General features: G+C 46.3%; 1 protein-coding gene across 3 annotated transcripts in view; it reads right to left on the bottom strand.

The window, feature by feature from the left end:
• The window catches only part of KCNQ1 (potassium voltage-gated channel subfamily Q member 1), a 584,035-nt gene that overhangs the window by 410,541 nt on the left and 157,053 nt on the right, over positions 1-16,441 (bottom strand). For all 3 annotated transcript variants that reach the window (XM_006134905.4, XM_075928134.1, XM_075928135.1), the window contains exons 3-4: positions 2,958-3,084; positions 642-720 (exon numbers count right to left, since the gene is read on the bottom strand). In XM_006134905.4, the coding sequence (XP_006134967.3) occupies positions 642-720; positions 2,958-3,084 (206 nt within the window). The remainder of the gene's footprint in view (positions 1-641; positions 721-2,957; positions 3,085-16,441) is intronic.

The following is a 16,441-nucleotide window of genomic DNA, read 5'->3' on the forward strand; positions in this document are numbered from 1 at the left end:
TTTTCATCTAATGGGCTAGATAACAATTTGAGTTTCCAGAAACTTTTGCATAGTTGATCATGGAAATAATGCACTCTCTAAGCAATCCTGTTCTACAAGATACGCTGAGCCGCACGGTCACAGAATGTTACTGAGACTAAAATTCAACCCATCATTCAGAGAAACCAGCTAAGCTGATACACCTGAATAAATAAGATATGTTCAGTCAATTGTTGGCACACAGAAATTCCCTCATTATCATTTCCAACAGTCAATCTCTAACTCCAAAGATACTATGAAGAACAGCCTAAAAAAAAGTAGACAGCCAAAAGAACAAAAAGTTGGGGGAAAAACCCCATAAAACTAGCTGGCAACAATGAACAAAATTTGAGCGCATCATTACTACTTTGTGGATGTAGTTTTTGTGAAGCTCTAGCTTTATTATATACAACTTCATTATAATGAGTGGGAAGATATGAGGGGAACACTCTAATCGATAACAGTTCATGGTAACAGAGATTAAAATCTGGTCTGGTGTGTCAACACAGAGGCCAGTGGGGTGGCCACTTATAGAATTTAAGGGCTGTTACAGAGAGAGGAGAGGAATAAAAAACCTTTATCAAAACAGACAACATTATCTTCAATTATTTATTTATTATTACCTGATAGCTGAGGTTGCAAAGACTTGACCTTTGGAGCCCACACAAAGAACTATCATTGAAGCAACAACTACAATTAAATCTGGAAAATAAAAATAAGGGAAGATAATGAGTTCAAAGCTTCATGCAATGCTTTGATAAGATTGTGATATAAATCCAATGCAGACATTATTTTAACTGTGAGAAGGGTGACATTTTTAGACAGCTATCCAAATAAAGTTTTAGGATTATATATCTACTAGCTCTGTTGTAACAGAGAAAATATATTGTGGTGTAGTAAAAATGGTTTTATTGCCAAGAGTCAGGGATGGCTGCATTTTTAATTAGTGGCAACATTAGATACAACACAGATCATTCCAATAGTGTGTCAAAAAGCCTACATGTTCTATATACCCTACATATTTTACAATATTTTGTAATAGTGGTTTTTTTAAATGTACTGGCACTGCTTTTTACTTCTCCCATCTATAAAATCAGGTGACATGTAACATGAATCTAACTGTTGAGACTTGGAAGAAAGTGAAAAAAGTGTAACTAATAGATTTTACAAGTAGAGTCTTGCATGGATACAAATTTATATCCACAGATGTGGATATCTGCATATAAATCCCCATACATGGAACCACAGTTCTTTCCTGAAAGTTGCAACGGTGAAAGTAGCAGAATGTGGAATCACCACTCCCAGGACCCTGTGCCCCGTGCTTGTAGCTCCTCTGGCCATGGTAAGATAAATAATCTTAAACTTTATTTGGATAAAAATAAATTTTGGATTAAAAACTTTTGTTTGTCTAAAAACGTTTCCACATTCAGCCCAGTGTTCAGGCCTGTCCTCATCCCTTCCACGCAGCTGTCTGCATCTTCTGTCCAGTGGAATGATAGTAAACCTAATGTTCACCCTAGAAGGGGGCGGGGGTGGGGGCAAATACAGCTGTGTTGGAAGGCATGGCAGCTCCACGTTCTTCTCCTTTCACAACTAGGGTTGCCAGGTGTCCGGTATTCACCCAGACAATCCGGTATTTTTGGCTCCTGTCAGGTAAAAAAATTCAGAGAATACCGGACACCTAAAATGTCTGGTATTTTCGGAATTTTTCCCCGGCCAGGAGGCGAAAATGCCCGGCACCTGGCTACCTTACAAACACTCATCTCCCGGCCTCACCCTCTCTCCCCCCCGAGCTCCTCCCTGGCTCCCAACACCCCTGACCCAAGCCCTCATGCTTACCTGGTTCCCCAAGGCTGCTGGCACAAAATGGCTGCCGGCCAAAAGACCTAGGGGAAGCATTGCTTAGTGCTCAACAGCTCCCCACTTCCTGCACTCAATCTTAAAAGGGACATGCTGTTTTATTTTAATTTTTTTTTGGCTTAAGTCCTTGGAGTCCTTTTTTTTTTCGCGGGGAGGTCTCCCCCCTCCCCCTTCTTTTCCCTACGACAGAATTTTTTCCCAGTGTTTTTTTGGGAGGGTGTTCAGTATTTTTGTTTCAACCATCTGGCAACCTTATTCACAACTGCAGTTCCCAGGACATCCCTGCAGTTCTGGAAATACCAATTTCAATTCTGCTCTGGGCTCTATTTGCAAACTTCTCTAAAAACTAACTAAAATAGCTTTACTTATGCAGCAGTGGTCACCCACCAGTTGATCACGAATGGCTGGTCAAGCCTGGGGAGTCTCTCAGTCAATTGCGATTGGTAGGCATCCTGCCCGCCCCTGCCTCATGCCACCTGCCCATTTCCAGGAGCTGCCAGAGTGGGCCTGCGTGTGGGGGGGGGGGGAGAAGGGGCAGAGGCAGGTGTCTCAGTGCACTGTTCCTACCTGAAAGCACCCACTACAGCTTCCATTGGTTAGGAACTGGAAACTGGGGCCAATGGGAGCTGATGGGGAGAGTGCCTGCAAAGCCACATGACCCTTATCCAGGAGCTTGCTGGCCCCTTCTGGGAGTGGCATATAGAGCCCTGTGTGGATACAAATTTCTGCCGGCAGTTAGATATCAGTATCTTGAGTCACAGGAGAGGAACACAAAAGCTAGTGCCCTGCACTGCCACTTCCTTCTGGCAGTGTGGTTAGTACATATCTCATATGCTGTGGCAGGGGGAGGGGAATCTGGGGAGGAGAATCAAGTTGAAAAGGTTTTTTTAAAACAGGAACTAACAATGCCACAGATTTCTCAAAGTTCAATTCTCCCCAGATACTAGTGATAAATGTTCTTATTCTAAGCTGGCTGGAATTACTAAGGAAACTCAATTTTTTTAAAATGGTCAAGATGTTTAGAGGAAAGTGGCTTTTTTGTAGTGTTTATGATAGTTGTTCAAACCACGTATACTTACCAATTATAGAAATAGGCTTCCTAGCAAAACGAAGCCGTCCCCATAATCCAACATATTTACTACGGCATCCTGCTGACCATAAACGAACCACATACTCCGTTCCAAAAAATACCACTAATACAATTTCCTAGTGGAAACAGATAGGGAACTAGATTAATTTTCTAATTTACATATTCGCTCGCTTCTTTCAGGTGACATTATGTAACACAGAAAATGAAATGTAAAAGTTGGGAAGAAGAAAAGGATGCAACACGCCAAGAAGATCCAAACTATAAAACCTCAGGAAACTGTGTAAGCAGTGGGAACTGTATGATAAAGAATAAGCTCAAATACCAGAATGGCATGCTGTTTGGATCTTCTCTATGTGCTAAAACTGAAACCATTCTGCATAATTTACTTGGCTTCAATAATTCAAACAGAGAGATGCTTGCCTTAGCCAAAGAAAACAAGCAGACTCTGAATTCAAAAGACAAATATTTTGCTAGTATATCTCATTTCCAGAAAAAGTACACTGTACACACCATCTGCAGTATCATCTTAGCCAGCTATTTACCTACCCTTTTATAGCCTATGTGCAATCCACACTTTTAAAAGTAACATTTTTGGTACCCAATTGTGGCTTGATAGTTTCCAGGCTGTTTTAAAACATGGGGCAAAATCCTGTTCCCAGCCCCTAAAACCAATGGAAGTCTTGAAAAGGGTTAGGAATTCACTTACAGAACAAAATGAAGTAAAGATTGATAACCAAAATCCCATACTAAGCTGAAATTCTGGGCTTTTGTAAGAAATGTACAAGAATATGGTTCAGGAATTTGGTTAAAACACTGTTCCGTGGCAGCTACACTGCCAGACTGAACAGTTAAACATTTTAGGGCAGTGACCCAGGAGATTCTGGCATCTACAGTGGATGGACTGGAAGGATCTAACATCCCTCTGAATCTGACAGGAAAAGAACAACACAAAACTGGAACTTAGCTGGTGTGATTTTCAGGGCACTTTTATCTCCATTTTAAATCCCCAAAGAGTAGCTTTTTGTCAATTAGCAGATGATGGAGTTTTCATTATATGTTTTCAAAGTAACAGAGTTGCAATCCTGTATTTTTTAATTTAGAAGCCATGTTCAATTTGTATCTATTGCAACAGAATAGCCTAACTTAGCATTAAGTAAAACCTTAAAAAACAACGAATGGTTTAGCAGCACCCTAAAGACTAACAAAACATGTAAATGGTATTGTGAGCTTTTGTGAGTACAATTCACTTCTTCTTCAGATGAATTAGCACTAGGTAGAAATCATCCCTTATTGAGGGCAAAATGGGAAAATATACAGGACATAACACCTAATATGTTAAAATATTCACAAGGAATTATGGTTCTAAAAATAATTAAAAGGCTATACAACAAACTGCATGGTTTATTGGAAAAACAAGATGGGTGAGGACCATCTTCTGTTGGTAAGAAAGAGAGAAGCTTTCATGCTGTGTAACTCAAAAACTTTTCTCCCTCACCAACAAAAGTTGATCCAGTAAAAGCTATGATTTCACCCACCTTGCTTGGGACTAATACAGCTACATCAACACTGCATGCACCAATGGCTTGTTGGAGCAGTTTGGTGCCTGAGTAAACAAGAATGACAAGAGCCAAACATTTCTTCAGTAATAGACGATCCCAATTGTTGCGGACGAGAAGAGGGCATGTCGCCAGAAAACATTCCCTCTCTAAGACTAAATAACAGGACAAGTCTGTGACAGCTATTCCCTGTATGTCATGACATTGCACCACTTAATGATGATGACGATGAGAGAAGAAAAGGGCTGAGAAAAGTGACCACTTTTAGCTTTCATATAGGGGAGATTTTAATTAATTAAAACACTGAAGATGAAGTCCTGGTCCCACTAAAGTCAATAAAAGCATTGCTTTAAAGGTTAAAAGAGCAATAGGGCTGCCAAAACAGGAAAAAGAGAGCAACTATTCTTATGCATCATGGTCCCAGTCCACTGACTTTAATGGGAGTTGGACAGAGTTCTAAAATGCCAGCATTCTGATGGTGCATTAAACTGCTCATCTCTGGTAACTAAGTTGTGCAGGTGCAAGTTGAAGACACTCTGTCATTTTTCAAAAGACAAAAGGATGTTGGCCAACATTCCTGCTCTTAACGTGATGGGCCCTAATGCCCTGGACTTTAAGTTGTTGCCAGGTGCAGCAAGATAGCTCTCACAATTGTCTGCAATGTTTTTGTGCTCCTAAGAGTTTTTCAGTTTCAAGCAAAATGAAATACTGGCCACATCCTTGGTTGCTATAAAGATGGAAATTGGCCAATTTACATCACCCAAGGATCTGGTCCATAGTCTGTTCTAATGTGTGAAAGGAATAAACAGGAAACCTTGTGAGAATTTTATTCAGAAACACTACCATGTCATTTTTTTAAAACGTAATGGGCCTTCATTTGTAACACAGTATAAAACAATACAATATCCTATATTTGATATAGTAACTTCATATGCAATAGGACTCCCCTTTTAGTTAGCTTTAGTTGAATATATTTTAAACCTTCACTGAAATGCAAATGAGAACACTGTCCTGTCTATTAAAAAAGTGATTCAGTATTAAGGCAGGAATGTCATTTATTTTATGAAGCACTGATTTATAGGATATAATCAACATGCTCTAATATACTAGTACATTTCTTTATTGAAGCAGGCTAATGTAGCCTCTTTCATCTCTGGTATGGAGGAAACTCCCTCAGCGAAGGACAATGACAAATCATTAAGCAGAGAGTTAGCTGTTTCTTTCATGCAAACGACATTATTTAAGCAACAAACCTATGGCCTCAACTCATATGTGATGTGCACACAATAGTGTTCAGACTGCCCCAAATAGGGATTAACAAAACAAAAAAGAGAAGATTTACTTGGAAGGAAAGTTAAACTTTGTGCACAACAGCAAATGCTATTTCTTGACCAAAAACTGTAGGATTATCAAGATTATAGTTTCATTATTAAAACAAGAAGGGGAAAACCAAAGCCATGGCTATGTTGTTGATTTTTTAAAAAATGTGTGATTTTTTGAGTGCAAAATTTGCATGAGAGTTGTGTGGGTTTTTTAAAAAAAAGACTCTCCATGGTTCATTGGATAACAGGAACACTGGCAAGTATGCAAATGTGGGCTGTCCCAAAGACAATGAAACAGACATGTAGTCAATGGTTACTGTCATCCAGTTCTTTGCGTGACATGCAGACAAGCTTAGAGAACATTGATTGTTCTATAGACTCCTGTGACTGGAGGGAACGACCAGTCGGCTTACACCAAGACACATTTTTCACTCCTGACGTTTTGATAAAGGCTTATTGACCTAAATGAGATCCAAGTTATTCAGGGAACATCAGGGGTGAAAGTGCACAAGCTGTTCTTCATGGTTATACACAAAAACTCCAGGTATCCATTAGCAACTGGCAAATTCCCCCTCCTCTACCCGTGGCTGTGTGACAGACAAAAGTGTTTTTAATATCTTGCCTTGTATAAGTCTAATAAGTTATCTAGTTGGGGGGGATGAGGCAGATGAATTTTTGTCACTACATTTATATGTTAGCTGCCAGATAAGTTGCAGACAGGAGTGAGAAAAGTTATAGATATTTAAAATAACTCAGAGCAGTCATTATAAAGACAAACTTAGTTGTCCTCATGAACTCCTAGAATATTCCCTTTACAATCCCTCAGTAGCTGAGGTTTTGGTGATTTTTTTGGTAATTTTCTAAAATAATATGCGCTATTTTACAAAAGCCAATTGAACAGATAGATATTGGGGGCTTAACTCTCCTCTCAGACTGTTGTCAATCAGGTGTAAAACCAATGCAATGAAGAGTTACACTTGCATGAATCATGACCGTAAGTCACATCTCACTCCTGAGACTTTGAATAAATCTGAGACACAGCAGGAATAAACTTGGCCCGTTATTTATTGAAAATACTTTTTTCTGGGTGCTTGCTTAACGCATGTCCACTGAATTCATTGCCTAGAAAAGGCCGATGTGCTTCAGCATGTGGCCCACAGACCAGTAATATTGGAGCAAGAATACAAGAAGATCTAAAACAAAATCAGCAGAGTGAAAGAAAACGAAGGAGGAAAAAGGGAAGAGTGAACAGAGGGAAAGGCTGATTTGGAAGAAGAGACTTTTTGCTGGAAATATAAGGCACTGCACTATGGAATAGAGTTAGGAGGAGTTGCTGAAACAATGCAGCTACAATTCTTATGGTTCCCCTCCCACATGGAGTGGAAGCAATTGTAAATTACACTGTATCTGCCTGATCTGAGCTAGAGATCTCATTACAGATATATCACTAAAATTACTGTTAAATGAATGCTTACAAAATGACTGAGACAACACCTGCATGCACCTAGATGCATAGCATTGTGCAGGCCTGGCAGCTTCAAGACACTGCAAAAATGTTTCATGTAACTTTTTCACCTAGTATGGACAGTTCCCTTCTGGTTCTCTTAAGACTGCACAGTGCTAGCTGAAATACATAGACAGCAGTAAGATCAGATAGCCTAAGCAAGAAGTATCAGAAGGGTAATCATGTTAGTCTGTATCTGCAAACACAACAAGGAGTGTGGCACCTTAAAGACTAATAGACTTATTTGGACACCAGCTTTCATGGGCAAAGACCCACTACATCTTATGCAAAAGGTAAGCACATAGACTTAGAGGAAAAGTCAATAAGGAGGTAAAAGGCTTGACTTGACTGTAGTGCAGAAAGCAAGCAAGCAAAGAAGGAAAATTATGTTATGTTCCTTATGTTTAGAATGCATATTAAGAAACTGAAAGTGCCCAAATTACTAAATAAGGGTATGTCTACACTACAAAGTTAATTCGAACTAACAGACATTAGTTCGAATTAACTTTAATAGGCGCTACACTAGCACTCCGTTAGTTCGAACTTAATTCGAACTAGCGGAGCGCTTAGTTCAAACTAGATAAACCTCATTCCACGAGGACTAAGCCTAGTTCGAACTTACTAGTTCGAATTAAGGGCTATGTAGCCCCTTAATTTGAACTAGTGGGAGGCTAGCCCTCCCCAGCTTGCCCTGCTGGCCACTCTGGCCAACACCAGGCAAACTCTTCTGCCCCCCTCCCTGCCCCGGAGCCCTTAAAGGGCCACGGGCTGGCTACAGGGTTTGTGCCAGTTGCAAGGCTGACAGCACGCTGCCAGCAGACTGTGCACCTGACACCCCATGAGCCAGCCACCCGATGCCCCCCAGCCCTCCCCCTCTTCCCGGGACCAGCCTGGCGGCTCCCAGGAGCCTGCCTGGGGACGCAAGAGGAGGGCGCCCGCGTGGTCTAGTGCGGAGATCGTGGACCTCATCCAGGTTTGGGGGGAAGCCTCCAATGTCCACGATCTCCACACTAGCCACAGGAATGCGGCAGTCTATGGCCGCATGGCTGCCAGCCTGGCCGCCAGAGGCCACCACCGCAGCAGGGAGCAGGTCCGCTGCAAGATAAAGGACCTGCGGCAGTCCTACTCCCGGGCCTGCCTGCCAGAGGCCGACCCAGAGGCCTGCCCCCCACTTTCTGGCTCTGGACTGCATCCTGGGGGCTCATGCCATCCCTGCCCCCCGGGTGGTGATTGACCCCGGGGCAGAGGGACCACTCCCTGACACCGAGGAGGAGGAGGAGGACGCCGAGAGCCAGGAGCCTGCCGGAAGCCTGCCCAGGACCCAGGACCCCCGAGGCACCCCACTGAGCCGCTCGCCTGTGTCGTCCGAGGCCGGGGAGGCCTCCACATGTGAGTACCATCATGCTCCCCTTATGTGTACGGGGGGCAGGGGAGAGAGGGAGCCCAGGGACCGTGCACCTGGGCCTTGCCCACCACGGAGCAGCAGCTGGGTGTCATGCAGGGGCCCTGGCCTTGCAGAGGGGGGCTGGGTTTCACCCACCTGGGCCCCAGGGAGAATTGACCGCTGCTCTTGTTTCACCACAGCCTCAGCACCTGGGACTACAGGGCGCACCACCCCGCCTGCAACAGCCACCTGCGCCCGGGCCAGCAGGAGAGCCAGGAACCAGGAGGACTACCAGCGATGGCACCTCCGCTTCCTGGATCACCAGCTCCGCACCCAGGACCACTGGGTCCAGGAGGACCTTCGGCTGCACCAGCGGAGCTTGGAGGCGCTGGAGGAGCAGGGCCGTGCCCTCAGAGGCCACCTCCAGAGCCTCCTCGACCGGTTCCCGCTTCCTCCTGCTCCTGCTCCCTCCGCAGCCCCCGTCCCTCCTGCCCCAACCTCCACACCCATTCCCCCCCCGAGGGCCCTGCACCTGCAGTGCTGCAAGACGGGAGAGGCACGCTGACCCCCACCCCTGAGCTTTCCATTCCCTTCCCCCCGCTTCCAGCTCCCTCCTCCCAGGTTTCCCCCTCCCCTCTCCCACCCTCACACCTCCCTCCCTCCACCCCACTTATGTTAAATAAAAAGAGATTTTTGTTGGCAAAACAGGTGTCTTTATTTGACATTAGGAAGGGAGGTTAGGGAGGGGAAAGGGGAAGGTGGGGAGGGTGGAAGAAGGCCCCATTGGGGCATGCAGGGAGAGTTCAGTCCTCCTCCTTCTCCTCCACCAGGAAGCTCTCCCGCAGGGCTTCCCGGATCCGGACGGCCCCCCGCTGGGCTTCCCGGACAGCGGCGGTGCGGGGCTGAGCATAGTTGCCAGCCATGTGGTCAGCCTCAGCCATCCAGGATAGCAGGAAAGCCTCCCCCTTTCTCTCACACAAATTGTGCAGCACAGAACATGCTTCCACTACAGGAGGTATATTGTGCTCGGTGAGGTCCAGACGGGTGAGGAGGCATCGAAAGTGGGCTTTCAGTCACCCGAAGGCCCCCTCCACCACAATGCGGGCCCTGGTGAGCCTGGCATTGAAGGCCTGGCGGGAGGGATTGAGGTGCCCCGTGTAGGGCTTCATCAGCCACGGCTGTAGGGGGTAGGCGGCATCCCCCACCAGGCAGACGGGCATGTCCATGTCCCCGACCCTGATGTGGCGGTTGGGGAAGAAGGTCCCGGCCTGCAGCCTCTGGCACACGGAGGAGTTCCGGTACACCCGTGCGTCGTGTGCCTTGCTGGACCAGCCCACATTAATGTCCGTGAACTGGCCCCGGTGGTCACACACGGCCTGCAGGAGCACGGACAAGTACCCCTTGTGGTTGACGTACCCGGAGGCCTGGTGTTCCGGGGCATGGATGGGGATGTGCGTCCCGTCGATGGCCCGCCCCCCGCAGTTGGGGAAGCCCAGGGCGCCGAAGCCCTGGATGACAGCGTCCGGGTCGGCGAGGCGGACCACCCTGCGGAGCAGCACCCGGTTGATGGGCCTGACCACCTGCAGAGAGACACAGCAAAGCGCAAATCAGTGGGGCGCCCGGGTGGCTGGGAGTGTTCGTGCCCTGGCAGTGCCCCGTGCCCCACTCCTGGAAGCCACCCCCCCGGGCGGCGTGTAGTATGGCCGGGAGAGACTGGTGCGGGGCACTTTTGCCTCCTCCCTCCCCCCCCCTTTTTCCCTGGGGCGGCCCATCCCCTCCTTGCAGCCCCCCTTCCCCCCCGGTCCAGTGGCCGACGAGTGCCGTACCTGCATGAGCACTGCTCCGATTGTGGATCTCCCCACGCCAAACTGGTTCCCGACGGATCGGTAGCTGTCCGGCGTGGAGAGCTTCCAGAGGGCGATGGCCACACGCCTCTGGAGGGGGATAGCGGGCCTCATGCGAGTGTCCCTTCTGCGCAGGGCAGGGGCGAGCCACTCGCAGAGCTCCAGGAAGGTGTCCCTCCTCATCCTGAAATTCTGGGTCCACTGTCGGTCTTCCCAGCGCTCCAGGACGATGCGGTCCCACCAGTTGCTGCTGGTGTCCAGACGCCAGATGCGGCGGGGCACGCTGGCGTCCGGGCGCCGCCGCGGCTCCTCCATGGCCCCCAGGGCGGCCAGGCGGAGAGGCAGGGGGCTGACGTGCACCAGGTGGTGCCAGGCAGCCTCCAGCCATTGCTGGCAGGCTTGCAGCAGCAAGTCCAGAAAGTTCACCAGAAGGTGCAGGGCGAGCTCTGGCTCCATCTTGCCACCTGCAGCGGCGTCCCTGAAGGGAAGCACCGACACAGACGGGCACAGAGACCAACGCCTTGCTGTCCCTCGGCGAGGTTGGCAAGCAAGCAGAAAAGCTGAGAACCGGCTGTCCGGGGGGGGGTCTCTTTAAGCACGAGCCTCAGATAGCCTCAGACAGCAGCCACACAAAGCAACTACTGACCTGATGCCCTGCCAGAACCGGTTTCAGCTGCCCTTAAATGCGCCCCTGCGTCCAATCAGTGTGGATGCGCTAGTTCGAATTAGCAAAACGCTAATTCGAACTAGTTTTTAGTTCTAGATGCGTTAGTTCGAATTAGCTTAGTTCGAATTAACTAATTCGAACTAAGTTAGTTTGAATTTGCGCTGTAGTGTAGACATACCCTAACAGTGTGGGGGGAGGAGGGCTTCAGTTTAATTCTTGTTTTTTCAAAGATCTTACACTCAACCTTTATAAGTTAAGAAGAACATTAAAAAAAAACAAACCCTAAGAAGCCAAAACATTTTAGCTTCTCCCACAGAGCCTTTATCTTTACTTTAGAAAGTTTAGTGTTCTTTGCCAAAATTCCTTATCTAGCATATTTGGCATTGACTGATGTGGGTTAAACAAATATCAATGGAAAACATTAAAAAAAGGGTAATGGTATCACGCTTCTATCTTCAGAGTTCCATAAATTACTCCTAAGAAGTTACTGGACACAAGTAAAGCCTTTTATAAATGTTTTTAATTAGAATGAAATAATATTTACCCAAACCTACTTGTGTTTTGAATAAGTGAAGCTTATGATGAAAGAGAGTTGGAAAAGCTGATTGTTTTGCCTTTCTGTTTTTCCCTTAATCACAACTAGGAGCATAATACAATAATTCTGGGGTCTGCAAAGATCCTGTTGGCACGTATTTTTAGAATGGAATTTTTAAAAGGTACCAGACAATCAAATCTTATTGAATTTCAATAGGACTTGGTCATCTAATTCTCTTAGGCGCCTTTGAAAACCTGAGCCTTGATGCCCTTAGTTTTTTTCTCACTAGATTAACCTAAATCCCAGTGAAGGCAATGGGAGTTTCTTCACTGACTTCAAAAGACTCTGGATCAGGCCCCAAGTGTCTGTTCTGAGGCATAGCTTTGCATGTCAAGGCACACTTTCTGAGCAGCTTTGTTTCTGACTGGAGTTTTCACATAGAGTCCACTCCGGCAAGCCTTTCCTCACAATGCAACCCAACAGGATCTTCGTATTCAGCAATGAAATCCAAAAGTTCATGATGGGGTTCAACAGGAATTTGCACACACAAATAACAGCAAAGCTTGCCCATTTAGTTCATAGTACAGGTTGGACCTCCCAGGGCTAGTACCCAAGTGGTCCCAAAGAAGGAAGTTTGCCAGACCAGGGGAGATGAGGTCTCAGGTTCTTCCAGGGCTCCCCTTCTAGTCACTGGCTGGGCCAGTGCGCTGCCCTCCACTACTGGTGGGGTTTCACTCCCAGCTGCTGCCCTACTCCAGCCCGTTGGGCTCCCTTCCTCTGCAGACAACAGCTAAGCTCCTCTGGTTGTAGCATCTCCCTGCCCCAGGTTGGCAGAAGCCCCGGGATGGCAGAAGATCCATGTGTCCAGCCAGAAGGGGCTTCCCTGCTTCTGGCCACCAGTAATATCCACCCCCCCACACACCCGATGGCAGGGTTTCCACACTCCTGGCCTGCGGGGGCTCCGCACCCCTGGCTGGCAGAGCTCTGGTCTCAGCTGGCAGGTCTCCCTACCTAGCCCCGCTCTAGCTGCCAGCCCCTGCCTAGGCTTCCTGTCCTCAGGCCATTGGCCCTCCAGGCTGCCTGCCAGCTGAGCTCCCAGCCGCTGGCAACATCTGTGGCTTGGGCTCTCTGGTCCAGCACCATCTGCGGTCCTTTTGGACCATGGATGTCGCTATGCCACAGAATCCCGGATTACAGAGGTTCAACCTGTACTTCATTTCATTTGGAGTTACTCAGTTATTAATACCGCAATGTCTTCCCCTGATCCCTCCACGGAATGTTCTGGGAGCTTGTCTTTAAAACTAGAGTATTTGGTAAGCATGAGGAAGCTTCAACCTCCTCATGTCTGCCAAAGTTATAAAAATAACTCCTTTCTGTATATTCAGTAACATGTCATTCAGGACTTCAAAAAAGTCTCTGGAAGAAATTCATCCTGGACTCACTCTATCCTGCAGAAGAGGATACACCATTATGGCTCCAATCCAGCAAAGTATCTATTCATACACTTAAATTAAATCCCATTGAGTTGAACAGTGCTATTCACAAATGAAAGTTTAAGCACATGCTTAAGTGCTTTTGCTAGATAAATATGAGCATGCACTCAGCACCTTGCAGGATCCAGTTCACAGATCATAGTTCACACCTCTTTCTTAGGACAGACAATATGTTATTACAGAATCACAGACATGTGGGGCTGGAAGGAACTTTGAGAAGTCATCTCTGACCGGTGTTTGTCCAACCTCTTTGTAAAAACTTCCAAGGATGGGGATTCCACAACATCCCTTGGAAGACTATTCCAGTGCTTAACTATCCTTATAGCTATCAAGTTTTTCCAAATGTCTAATCTAAATCTCCTTTAGATCAAGAGTGGAAAGGAACAGTTAAAAACCACGAAAGATTCAGGGGAAACCCTGCAGTCTACGTTTTTGTCCTATAGGAAACTTTGCATCATTAATACTGTTTACACAGAGGCTAACCATTTTCCCACAACTGGCTATTTTTGCCCTGCCTGCTCTCTCATTTTATGGTATTCTTTCAACAACCTTCCTCATTCATTTTCACAAAAAGCTAGATTCACCTGCTCCTCATCTTGCATTGCACACTTCATAAATCTTCCTCCTCTTTCACAACGGACACCAACATTTATTAAATGTGCCATTCCTTTCAGAAAGAAAAAAAACCCCATTATGTGTCTTACCCAAACTGCACCATCACTATTTATAAGGAAGAATCTGTCAATTGTCAGGCTAAGTATTATAACTGACCCTGCAAGAGCTTCATTTTATGCATTTAAAGTGAAATATGACGATAACTGATATTTTTAAGCTCTAAAGGCCAAATTCTACCCCTACTGTGCACATACAACTAGTCTGGCAAAAACAGCTCAAAGATCATTAGAAATCAGTAGTGTCAAAGATATGAATTAATGTAGAGCTTTTGTGTTGGAAGCCAAGTTGTAGAGGTAAACAGAATTCAGTGCAGGCTTCACTTTAAACTGGGCTGGTTGAAACTTCGTAAAGTTTCCGCAAACAAATTAAAAATAGGTTTTATTCCATGGGTCTAGAAAAGAAACATTTTTTTGTTTGTGAAAATTTTATCAAAAATTATTAATTTTCACTTTTCCCTCCTTGTCGTCCCTTTCCTCCCCTTTTCCATTTTATGATGGGGGAGGGGGTGACGGAGCGCACAAGGCAGGCTCCCCTAATGTAGAAGTGCCACCTTGATTTAGAGTCCCAGGAGGCTCTGGGGAGTAATTACTTTGAATGGCCTTGGGGAGGAGCTATTTCGAAATAGCAGCAGTGGAGCATCCACATTACTGCTATTCCAAAATAGCTATTTTGGAATACGCGTTATTCCTCGTGGAATGAGGTTTACAGATTTTGAAATAAGCCGTCCATTATTTCAAAATTATTTTGAAATAACGGAATTGCTGTATAGACGCTGTCATTGTTATTTCAAAATAATGGCCGCTATTTTGAAATAACTGTGCTGTGTAGATGCATCCTAAGTGTTAACTTAATACAGATAATCACCAACAACTTCAGACTCAGCCTGTAGACAACTGCACGATTAACCAATAAGCCTGGGCTTATTAGTTAATCTTATCGACTACACACACCCAGGGGTGGCCCGTGAGCCTAGGCGAGCTAGGCAGCTGCCTAGGGCACCGCTGGCCCGGGTGCCCGATGATGATGTCACGGCCATTGATGGTCATGTAGGCAGGGGCGCCGATTGAGCCAGCTGTTGCAGCCGGCCTTGGGCCGCTCCTGCATGCACCGTCCCCCTTCATTTGCTGCCTTTTTTAAGCCAGCTCCCCACAAGCACTGGATCTCATGGAGCTCCTGCACTCCATCCCCCATAGTGCTGCCTCTGATAGAGAGGAAGCAACATGGAGGGTGAGGGGGGACAGGCGGGAGCCAGTACACACAGTGAGCCAGCTCCCCTCAAGGACTGAGGCAGCAGCACGGGAGTGGGACCAGGAGCGCAATGGCTAAAATTTGATGCGGTTGTATGACTATCCAATTACACTCTAAAATTTCTACTTCAGAATTGGCTTGCAAGGCACTGAGAGCCTTCAACTCCTACTGACACAGCTCCTCAATACTTATTAGCCAGGATGGGTAGGAATGGTGTCCCTAGCCTCTGTTTGTCAGAGGCTGGAAATGGATGACAGGAGAGGGATCGTTTGATATCTGACCTATTCTATTCACTTCCTCTAGGGCAGGGGTGGCCAACCCATTACAGATGAAGAGCCAAAATAGTGGTGGATATTGAGGAAAAAAAAAAAAAAAAGGCCCCGGCCACAGCCCTTTTAAGAACAGAGCAGGCATTGCCCTTTTAAGGGCGGACATTTTGAAGTCTGCACCAGCATCCCGTGCAGACAGAAATACGCTACCCCTTTCAGAACCACAGGTGCAGGAGCCGCAATTTTTTCTTTGAAGAACCACATGCCGTTCGCGAGCCACGGGTTGGCCACCCCTGCTCTGGGGCATCTGGCATTTGCTGCTGTTGGAATACAGGATACTGGGTTAGATGGACCTTTGGTCTGACCCAGTATGGCGATTCTTATGTCTTCAGAGGGAGTAAAGCATGCTCAGCAACTTGCAGGACTGAGACCTCACACACTGGGTTACAAAGGAAGAGAACACAGCACTGTATGGGAAGGAGAGAATTAGACCAGAAGAGGGAGAACCGAGGAAGGAGAAACACCAACTCTGAAAACAGGATAGGAGCGAGAAACGAGATACGCCAGAAAGAGAGAAGTGTCTCACTCGGAAAGGAGAAATAAAAAGAAAAGAAGAAATGGAGCTTAAGTAATTACTCTAGGACCTGGCTGCAGGCTCCTCTAGCCTGTACTGAAATCTGTGCTGCCACAGCTTCTCTGCTAATGATACTTTTGCTAGCTAGACTGATGTTAGCACAGGTATGTGAGGCAATCACAGCTCCAATGGCAGCAGTATAGACATTCCCAGGTTGTGCATGTATGTGTGCAAACATTTTTCTTGCCTCTTGTGCCGCTCATCTGATGTGGTTGCTAACATCCCTGCAAGTTTCTCGCCACCATTGGAATGAAACAGATTGCACCACAAATGGCTGATATTAAAATTAATCACTAGCTAGATGCGGTAGGAACATCCACTCCTCCCATACAAATAATTCAT

Source organism: Pelodiscus sinensis, chromosome 4, assembly GCF_049634645.1.
Source record: "Pelodiscus sinensis isolate JC-2024 chromosome 4, ASM4963464v1, whole genome shotgun sequence".
NCBI lineage: Eukaryota > Metazoa > Chordata > Testudines > Trionychidae > Pelodiscus > Pelodiscus sinensis.